The 11,285-nt window shown below is 30.6% G+C and overlaps 1 protein-coding gene across 2 annotated transcripts; it reads right to left on the minus strand.

Annotated features, from left to right (window-relative positions):
- Positions 1 to 228: 228 nt before the first annotated feature.
- Positions 229 to 6,950, minus strand: LOC114295333 (putative terpene synthase 9). Of its 2 annotated transcripts, XM_082879197.1 has the most exons (7): positions 6,577 to 6,950; positions 6,245 to 6,494; positions 3,261 to 3,633; positions 2,756 to 2,974; positions 2,519 to 2,657; positions 1,751 to 1,999; positions 229 to 660 (listed from the first exon to the last, which is right to left on the minus strand). In XM_082879197.1, the coding sequence occupies exons 1-7, from the start codon at positions 6,802 to 6,804 to the stop codon at positions 295 to 297; spliced, it is 1,824 nt and encodes a 607-aa protein (XP_082735323.1). In that variant the 5' UTR covers positions 6,805 to 6,950; the 3' UTR covers positions 229 to 294. The 2 variants fall into 2 exon arrangements, with proteins under 2 accessions (XP_082735323.1, XP_082735324.1); XM_082879198.1 differs by lacking the exon at positions 1,751 to 1,999 and having other exon boundaries at positions 6,577 to 6,911.
- Between the last annotated feature and the right edge of the window lie 4,335 nt (positions 6,951 to 11,285).

Raw genomic sequence — 11,285 nt, forward strand, 5'->3', positions numbered from 1 at the left:
CTAATGTTTGATTCTAGTTTAGTTCTAAAGGTTTCACGAATTAGTTTGATTAGTAAATTTTGAAATCGTAGATCCGTTTGATTCGTGGAGAGCAGATTAATTTAATAAATAAACAAATCATTTTTTGAATTGTGAACATCCAATTCTAGTAAACCAATGTAATGCTAACGATCTGATAAAAGCAATTTGCAGAGTAGCTTGTGGTCTTTGATCTCTCATGCACACAAGTTTTGGAAAAATCTTGAAATTGCCAAGGATAAAATATGTTCATAATTAATTAACTAATCTCACAAATTACACGGCCACTGGTAAAAGATTGGGTTCTTGTAACATTGCTTGGTGATTTACATGTTGGATTGGAATTGGAATGGGTTTGACAATCAAAGAGGTCAAGCGATCTTTTGTGATCCCAATTGAAGTACCAATGCCATCACCATGCTGAAATATGCTTTGTGCAGTCCTGGCCATGTTTAATGACATAGTTACTATGAACCTAGCAGGGTGATGACGGTGATTAATCTTAGCAGTTGCCTCATTAAGTTTCTTCCATGAAAAGCTTATTAGGGCCTTAATGCGATCTCGTGCTTCTTCTTCTGAAACACCTTCCTTGATCATGCAACAATGTATGGATTTGGCCACGTCCCCTCGCTCAATCTCATCCTACAACAATCAACACAATGTAGTTAGTCCGGCTTAAAACTATGATCGTCAATACTCAAGTCAGTAATGTTATAATATTCATATTTGGATATCCATATTTTATGTGATACTAATAGTAAGAAATAAAATAAGAAGTGGAATTAATATGATTTAAGCGCTACATCAAATGAAACCCAAATTTACAGTAATATTTTAGGTAGGCTAATTTGACTTGTAGTTGTTGTTGTTTTGTTGTTGTTTTTTTTTTTTTTTTAATATTTGTTTTCATCTTTTGAAAAAAAGAAGAAGCATATTTAATAATAATCCTATATTCATGACTTATGGACCATTTAATCCCATAAATATTTTTATGAACTTATAAGTCTTATCTCGCATTAAAATCTTTTAAATAAAGCATATCCACAATAATACATATATTAGAACGATGTCCTTTTGTCACGTTGAAAAAAAAAAACACACACACACACACATTTGACAAAAGTTTAATAAAACAATAGTGCACAAACGTCAACTGTCACAATTTTAAAATGTCACATTTGGTAAAAGTTTAATAAGATAATTTTCTTATCACATTTTAAGAAAAATTACACATTTGGTAAAAGTTTAACAAGACAATAATGTACACATTAGAATGATGTCCCATTATCACATTTTAAAAATGACACATATTATAATGATATCCTATTGTCACATTTTAAGAATGACACATTTGGCAAAAATTTAATAAAATAATAGTGCACAAATAAAGCATACCCATATTTGGAATCTTTAAGAAATATAGTAAAAGGACTTCACAGCGTACATTTTCAAATTCATGTGACTTTAGTCAACAAGAAAATTCATGGGACTTTCCAGTAACAAAATATGTTTATTTTTGTCTTGAAAATCATTTATAAAAGTTCAAGAATTTTAATTCTTTTTTTATACAAGTCATTTGTTTTAAGAAAAATTCTTCAAAAATCTCTTCTGTTTTTTTCAAAAAAGAGAAAAAAAAATAAGAAAGGGAAAAAAAGCCTTTAAAGATTTGAATGATTTGATTACAACCATTCTGTGAGGGTTAATTGCACATGTATTATAGGGTGTGCATTACCTTGGAAGTGCCCAAATCATCACTTAGTCGGGTAATGAGAGATGCCCAGTAAATTGTATCAGAACTAATCTTCAATCCATAAAGAGAATCTAGAGTTAGGGGGAACCCTAGCATCAGGTAAGCATGGGTTATTGCTGCAGGGCCACCCACAGAAGTCCACGAATTGTCCAAGTACTCATCCAATGTTGGAGTGTACCCACTGTAGAACCACCTTGCTTCTACTAAATATGATCTACAAAGATTTGTCCACTGCAATTTCACATTATTAATTGTCACTGTTTTTCTTTAATATCATATAATAATTACATCCAATTGGATAATCAAAATTCAAAACACATCCTTAAGCCTAATAGAAGAAAGAACACCATAGTGGAGAATAAGTAACTTAAGAAATAGCCCAGTGATAGAGAAAAATTTTTTTAATCTTTATCTGTGACAAAGATTGATCATCTGATCTCTCAGTTAAAAGTGTACATAAATAACCAACTGATCTGATCCAGTTGATTGTCATTAGTTGAATACAACAATCGGTTTTTGAGGGGGGAAATTTGATTGTCCATGACTACCTGAAAATTTTGGTCTCAGCCGACCAATTATAGTTAGCTAAGTTGATAAAAGTGGGATCTAAAATCCCACCTTTCAATGTGACATACCATGAATAATTGATAGTCTGGAATCATCAAATAATTACATGTGATCATTATTGCACAAAAAGACCAGATGCATTATTAAGATAAATAACAGAACTGTCCATCTTCAAAATTTTACCTGTTCCTTAATGTAGGACAGAATATCCAAGCCATGGTTTTTCAGAACATCATATGCAATTTCATTTCCAAAGTTGAACATAGCCAAGTAACATATCTTCATGTACTCTGGGAGCTCCTCCATGGCCTTAAGGTCCCATCTGTTGAATTAATTAAGACAAATAGGTACATAAAATGCTTGAGATTTATGTAGTTAATGAAAAAAATTAACAATTTTTGTTGTTGTTCTATATCATACCGATTGACTGCATCAGTAAAAAGTTCAAGCTCATCTAGCGATCCGTATATATCATACATGTCATCAATGGCTGTTAGTATGCAGACAAATTTAGTAAGGCATTTCCTGCATTTGGAGAACTGGGACTCGAAAACAATTCCCATTGCCCACAAATAATTCTCCATCAAACGATCTCTTGAAAACTCAAGCTTTTCTTTGAAACCCAAGTCTCTCCACCACCTAATGAATCAAAATCTTCAAGCATTTTAATATTTGGACTAAATTAAATAACATTATACATTCACAAATCAATTTCACTGGTTGCACAAAAATGAATTACAAAACTATTGGGCTCACACTTGGCTGTCTGTTTTCTGCAAGGTTAATAAATATGCTTGAACCTCACTGTCTTGGTGTCTAATGGTAAGAAATTTTGTAAATATCTGTTTATGTATATTAATTTCTTAATCATAATCATCGATCTTTGATCCATCAAAGTAAGCATTTGTGTCAGAGTAAAGCTTACTTTGATAATTCTTGGACTTCTTGCTGGTGTACTGATTGCACTAGATTGTAATCCAACTTTGCAAACTTGAGCAAAACAGAGGGCATTGAATCCTCCATGAGACAGAGATCAATGGAGTTCCTTGCTTCTAACCTTGGCATCCTCCAATGGAGTGGGATTTCCAGTGACTGTTTCACTTGCTCACCAAGTTCAATCCCCATCTTCCCAAATGACGAGTTTAGTTGTTTTGTGCTGAAACTATAGGCTTCTTCGAAGTCATCTTCACCATCCATTCTAAGGTGTGTAGCCTCATACAAACTCACTAGTCCTGCCACATCCTCCCTCAAGCTGTCCATGAATCTCCCACTTCCATCTTTGAATTTGTTGAAAACATCTAGTTTTAATCATGATTCCAAAGTCAAAAAAGTTAGGGTACTTACCTCTAGTTTTAATCATGATTCCAAAGTCGAAAAAGTTAGGGTACTTACCTGTAGGTCCTAATAAGTGAACTTATTGTCTAATAGATCTTATAGAAAAAATTTGTCATAAAAAAGTCACTAATTGTAAGTTTTAACGATAATTTATAAAAATTAGGACAAAAAAAAATCATTAATTGTTAATTTTTAGCGACGCATGTAAGAAATTGTCACAAAAAAATTATTTTTAAAAATAATTTTCTCAAAATTTATTTTCAATAAGACTTGATAGGAATTAAGTTTAACTATTATTAGTTTACCCAAAAAGTTATAACTAAGACCATCTCCAACGGTGAACCAAACCTGGCATCAAATTTAAAATTTGGTGAAAAAGTCACTTTTTTAAGCTCCAACGTTTTCACCAAATCGATATCAAATCTAGAATTCAGCAAAAATGGTACCAAACTGAGTGCAGGCGAAGCATTTCACCAAAACACTGTTCCTAACCGTTGGGATGAGACGAACGGGTCGACCATCCGGTTGACCAACCGGTTAACCAACCGGTCGCCCCAGAGAAAGTTCAGACAGTTCACAAAAAGGTTGAAACCAGTCAAAAAAAAAAAAAAAAAAAAAATTTTTGCCTAGGTGGTCGACCACCCGGTCGACCGGCCGGTTGACCACCCGGTCGACCACCAAAAGTTGAAAAAGTTCAAAAAAAAAGGTTCAAATCGGTAAAAAAAAAAAAAAAAAAAAAAAAAATTTTGCCGTTACCGGTTGACCGGCCGGTCGACCGGCCGGTCAACCAACCGGTCGCCCAGCACAAATTTGATGAAACGGATTTGATGTTGAACTGTTGGAGCGCGAAGTATCAAATTAAAGAAATGACCCATTTTTGACTCAGATTTGGTGAAACATTTGGTACACCGTTGGAGATGCTCTACAGGACCCATATATAGAATAATTGTCTGCCTATGCCTCTATAGCATAGTAGACCCTATGTCTTCATATTTTGTCCTATTGTTTCAATTCACTCAACCATCTTTAGATCATATGCTGAAATTTTTACATAATTCTAGAGTTGTGGTTGAATTAAGACAAAGAGACTGGGTGCATTTAGTTTGGTTTTGAAAGATAATTTTGTAAAAAGAGCTTAAAATTTTGAAAATTTGTTTGGTTACATATTATGAAAATAGTTTTTAGAAATTTGAAAATCAAAAATTTATTTGATTTTGAGTTTTTAAAACTAATTTTTAAATTTTTTGATTTTCGTGATTTGTTATGTCTAATAAACTTTTTTCATATTTTTCAAGAAAACTTTTTTTTGTATTCATGTTAATTTTTATTTTTTAGATGCACCTACTCTAAATATACTTTTTAATATTTCTTAGTGAATTTTTATTGAGGGTTTTGTTAATGGCATTAAATGAGTATTAATTGCCTCCTGTAAGAAAAAACAGTGAATGTATAGTATTAAGAAATGCTCATTTTATGGTTAGACCAACATACCCTTTTTGATATTTCTTTATTTTTTTTATCTACTTTTCTTTTCTAAACTTTTTTTTCATTTTCCACATGTGCCATGAGTTACTCTTCTGATATGTCATAATATATTTTCCCCCAAATTAAAGAAATGCATGCAATAGTAATTTTCTTTTTAGTAACATAGACAAAGTAATAGTTCAAGATAATGAGCTCATTTGGTGAAATTTATAAAATTAAAATTCTTGTAAGGATTATTAGCTTGAAAATTTTATAAATAAATTGTAAATTTATTGGGTGCAACTTTGATAATATGTAGAAAAAAAAATTTGAACTTGTGTGGTTAAATAAATTAGCACATAGTTTTTTGTTGTATGAATTTTCAAAAGTATTGTTCATATGATTCAAATTTATTAATTAAAAAAAAATGTCAACAAAATTAAAATGTCAACTAAAAAATAAATAAAAAGATGTAGAGAAATGTGAAAAAGGGTAATTTTGGTCTAACTGTAAAACAAACATTCTTGAATACTTGTTAACAAAATCCTGTTAAATAGTTTAATCATTATTTTTCACTTTTTAGATTCATTCATAATGGTAAAAGGTATCAAATTTCTTTGTCCAAGCCCAACAATCACATAACACCGCTCACTATAAAAGGTATCAAACTCTCTTCATAGGAGTTGAATCTAAGACCAGATGGTGTTAGAAAATTACTAGGCTAAATATCCTAGTTGATCCACTCAATCTAAATATACTTAAAAATTATAAATTTATAAATTAAAAATCACTACATAGTAACAAATATACAAAAAAAAACTATAAAATTTATTAAAAAAATATTTTTAAAAATCAATACTTATTTTGGGAAGTTTTTTTTTTTTTAAAAAAAAAACATGTAAAAAAGTAGAGGTGATGTGACCTATATAATAATAATAAAAAAAACTACTTTTAACCTTTGCCAAAAGATTCCTACTAACAAATATAAAAAAAACAAATACGTTTTTAGATCCAACAAATTTCGATTTTATTCTTTCCTTTGTCTATTTTTATTTATTTCTGCTACTATTGCTTTGGTGGGTTTATTCCCAACAAATATCAACACCATACCTGAGTTAATGGGATAACCATGTTGTCTTAGTAGCCGAAAATGCAATGCAGTTGTGTAAAGATTGCCACTAACAATGGGATTAACATGATCACTAATAGCCTCCTCTATCTCTTCCTCAAAATGGTAAGACACTCCCAACCTTTGCATTGAGTCAATGAGCTTCAGCAGACTTGAATGGTCTCTAGTAGATTGAAGAACCCTTTTAGTTTCTTGCTTCAACTCTTCTAATTTGGTCCCATATAACTCATACTACAAAATAATTAAGCTAAGTTTAGACCAATCTCAAATGATCTAAAACTAATTCACATACATAAACAAGTGAGGACATTACCGTATAAGGTGTGTTTATTGACTCAATGATCTTGGGATCCCAAATACTAGGATGATAATTAGCTGATCGTCGTGGATTCACTTGAAATTTATTTGTAATTTTTATGAGTAAGCGCGATGAGGGTGATTGGGTTGCCGTGATTGTCCATTGTTGCTGTGGTTGGAACACCATGCCACGGCGAACAATGGTGAAGGATGAGGGACAATGGTACGAAGACACTAGTTCCATCTTTAGAGAGCTCTGAAATTTTGATGAAATCCTTTTGTAAATGATATGGTTTTTATAAGGAAATTAAGATTCCAAACTTTCGTTAAAAATATTGGATCGAGGAGAGTTTTGAAAGAGACATGTTATTTAACAAACATATCTTTTACATTTGAAGTATTTTCAGCTTGCACGTGATAGGTTTTGTTTTTCTTTTTATTCTTTTTTTTTTGTTGTTGATTTCTCACGTGGTGTTTGGACTAGCTTGAGGCTGGTTTGACAAATTTAAAAAAAAATTAAAAAATTAAAAAATTATTAAAAATATTTAAAAGTTATCGCTATTCACTTAGAAAAAATATTAAAAATTTAATATATAAATATTAATTTGAATGGTAAATTAATATAAAAGTTTAATTTTTCACACCCATCAACGTACTGACATCAAGCCACCTGCAATGAGTGGAAAAAATAAAATAAAATGTGTACATTCACTAAGTTGAATGGTAAGGTTGGGCATGTGGAGGCCCACCATGAGTCTCGTTTTGATAATCCGAGCCGTTGTATACGTAAAACTCGTCGTCTAGTATTATATGCTTGTAAAAAATCACGTCTATCGAATATCGCTAACTATATGATCAAATTAGTTTTGTATAAAAATTGGATGGTATTATAGTTAGCAGTTGACAAAAAAACTAACACGATCAGATAGCTATCAATATCCAATCAACGTGATTTTTATAAGCATATAGTATTCGACAAGTTCTATACATTGAACAGTTCCGATTAGAAAAACGGGACCCATGGTTGGTCTCCACGGGCCGAACAACACCGTCCAATCAAAATCCAAAAATGAGGCAATCTTTTCCCATGTACTCATCAGCGGACTGCCCTGCCATTTCGTACGGCCTACTACATTATCTCCTGCTACACATTTATTTATATAATTTTTTAATATATATTTTTTCATAAAAAGTCAAAAAATTAACCTAAATATTTATACTTTTTTCCTCAATTTTTTAATCTAAAAAAATAAAAAATACATTTATTTAAGATATCCCAAATAACCCCTTAATATTCCTCTCAATTAATTTCTCATCGCGGTAGGCGCCTACCGTAAGTACGACGTGTTGCAGCTAGGAAACTCAAATTAGATACAAATCCAATCGAATCTCAAAACCTTACCTGATCAAACTACTAGGCGACAAACTCGTGGTTCACGTGGTTCCTTTTGAGAAATTCAATTTATTTTTAAAAAAAATTATTTTTTAATAGTATATTTTTTTAAGAAATATCAATATCATAATTATACTTTTTATATTGTTAATAAATTTAAAAGAAGAGTAAAATAAGAAATTTATATTATTTTTGTACTTAATTTTTGAAAAGAGACTAATATTTTGATACAATAAAAAATGAAATAAATGACTAATATTTTGAAACAGAAAGAATATTACTATTTATGGGGCAGACTCTTATATAAAACCAACAAATATGCTTCAGACCACTAATTGAAGACTACTAATATACCACTATTGATGTGGCGTTGATGTGGATCCACTACTACTAACTCATTAAAACTAGCATTAGTGGTGCAAATTTAGAGCGGTAAAACCAAAAGAACACAACTTTATTATGGGTGATAAACGAATTAAAAAGTTTTAAAATTTGTTTAAGTTTGATTTGTTAAATTTTTTAGTTAATCTCAAACGAGTTTTTATTGAACCGAGTTTGAACAGTTTGATATTTTATATAATTTAAAACTTATTAAATGGAGTCAAATAAGCAATTGGCTGTTCAAATTTGATTTGAAAACCTTAACGAACTCTAAAATATGTTCAAGTTTGACTTGTTTATTTAATGAATCAAACTTGAATGAACTTTTAACAAATCGAGTATGAGTCGAACTTGAGCTGTTTGGTTCGTTTATCACACATAAGTTTTATACCCCAATTATAGCGTTAAGTATAATAATTATATATTCTATCTATTATGCATACCATATTTTATTCATTGTTATACTTAAGTTTCTCTTCTCCTATATAAAGGAATCTTGTTTACATTATTAGATTATTATATACACAATATTAAAATATACACATAATGTAATATTTTCATTCTCTTTTTTAGAAATTCTAACATGGTATTAGAGTTAAATTATATATTTAGATCTCGTTTGGGAACAAGCTATTTTAATAATTTTTTAACTTTTTACGAAAAGATGTGCAGAAAAGTAGAGAGATGATGTGACTAATTTTAGTTAATTTTTTCACTTTTTAATTAAAATAGCTACTCCCCAAACGAGGCCTTAATAATTTTATTTTACCACTAAGTGATAGTCTTATCTTAACTGTCCGCCGAAACTCAATCCATTCCACTAACATATTTCCCTTTCAGTTCCTCTGCCACACCTTCGTCTCTTTCTTTAACCATCGTTGCCGTCACTCACAGCTGCTCCAGCCATTGTCTTCGTTTTTAACCTCAAATCTATCCATCACATCAGCCGTTCCTCTTCTGGCACCGTCCTCTTCATTTCAGACGTCTATCGCGTCAAACCCGTCTCTTTTAACAAACTACTTTTCTTTTGTTTGTTCTTCTTCTTCCCAGCCAGTACCACCAAGCCAATTTCTTTGCCTTCTTTTCTTTAATTGTTTTTTTTTTCTCTTCCCTCACATGTGCTTGTTCCCCAATACTCCTCTTTCTCATTTTTTTTTTATTTTTATTTTTTATATTTCAAACCCATTCCTTTCTTATCCTATCTCTTCTAAACTGATTAAAAAAACAATCCATATTTATTAAGTTTTTATATTTTTATAAGTTTCCTTATTCTCATGGTTTCTACTTTTATTTCATTGTTTTTATATTTTTTTAAATAAAAAAAAAATTATATAACTAGTCAAAATTTCTTTTTTTGCTCTGTTTTTCCTCTCTTTCAATTTTAAATAAGTTTCTATCTTTAAATCTATTTGAGTTTAAGAGAGAGCATTATACCTCTATCATGGTAAGTATAGTTATACACCAAGCAAACCTCCCTAAGCAACCCCCTTAACGCACTACCTAAGTCGCCCCTTTAACGCATTACCTAAGCCCCCCTTGGTGCACTCCCAAAGAAATCACACTAAAATATCAAAATTTTAGACATCAATTGGATGTATGCACACACAAAGGATATGCATACGCGCAAAGCATATGCGCACGCACGAAAAATGCATCTGTGGCTGCCTTCGCAAGGATGTGGACATGCACAATCTTTTCGTATTTTGGGCATATTTTTATCATCCGAGATCGGATTGAAGTGAATCGAGTGACATTCAAAAACTAGCTTAAAGGGTTACCATTTTGTGTGAAATAGATATTTCCAAATTCTAACTCTTTTTAGGCGAAAATAGGCCCTCAATACAAACCAACAAATGGTAATTTTGATAAAAAATAGTTTTTGGTACGAAAATGACAACACAACAATTCTAACAATTTCAAGCATCTCTAAGGTTGAAATTATGATACCTTTCATCATTGAGAAGTATTTCAAGCGCCTAAATCTTAATGATCAACTAAAATAGGATGTCTACAGGTGTGTATTGTGTTATATGGGTTAGGCTAAAATAATATTATATATGATGTGTGTTGAGTGAAAAATCAAAATTTAAAATATTATTGATACGAATTAAGTAATGATGTGTATTAAGAGGATAGATAGTGTGCGAATAGAATCACTTTTATAATAATGGTCACAACTTACTTGGAGGTTTGGTTTGACCTTTGTGCCAGATCTAGAAATTCCAATGGATGGAACACACATTAATCAGGATATTAAATTCATAACAAACAACAAGAAGATATCATTTTTATTTTATTTTTGGTCAATTGGGGAGATACAATATTACAATTATTATGAAATTTATATCAAGGGATTTATGAATTCACAATCAACAACTAAATTATATTAACCCAACAATCAAACAAACAACTGAGTATACAATTAATAAGTTCAACCTTATCACCTCAACAACGAGCTCCGTAATGGAAAGAAATAATCAACTAAACATACCCCATAATGGGATAGAAATTATCAATTTATTTGATTCTAATATTGATCTGTCAATTAAGAGTTAAGAGTGTATTAATATGACCAAAAGAATATAATATAACATTTTTTAATTTTTAAAAATTCAATTTTTTTTGCATAATTTAAGAAATGGCACTATTACAATTTTGTAAGAAATAAATAATATATAATCTTTCTATATATATATGTGGGTAATAGTATAACTATCAAAAGTTTAGGAGGGACAGGTGACCCCCCTTGGTCTTAAGATGGCTCTGTTCCTAGTTGTTATTTTGGTTATAACTGGAAATATTTTTAATTATGCCTTAAGTAGTATTTGATTATAGCGCATTGCAGTCTTTTTGGTTTTATGACTAAAAATAATTTAAGAGTTAATTACCTAAAAGTTCTATTGGCAAGGTTAATATTTCATTAAGTCATTTTTTTTAAATCCATAAAGTCC

Source organism: Camellia sinensis, chromosome 7 (assembly GCF_055761805.1).
Source record: "Camellia sinensis isolate YWXY chromosome 7, ASM5576180v1, whole genome shotgun sequence".
Lineage (NCBI taxonomy): Eukaryota > Viridiplantae > Streptophyta > Magnoliopsida > Ericales > Theaceae > Camellia > Camellia sinensis.

What these genes read in the sequence shown, in the direction of transcription:
- LOC114295333 (XM_082879197.1), bottom strand. Translation starts at nt 6,804, where the DNA reads ATGGAACTAGTGTCTTCGTACCATTGTCCCTCATCCTTCACCATTGTT. An exon ending in TGGTTATCCCATTAACTCAG is followed by an intron (nt 3,634 to 6,244) that starts GTATGGTGTTGA and finishes GATTAAAACTAG; the next exon opens with ATGTTTTCAACAAATTCAAA. An exon ending in TGTCCTACATTAAGGAACAG is followed by an intron (nt 2,000 to 2,518) that starts GTAAAATTTTGA and finishes GTGAAATTGCAG; the next exon opens with TGGACAAATCTTTGTAGATC.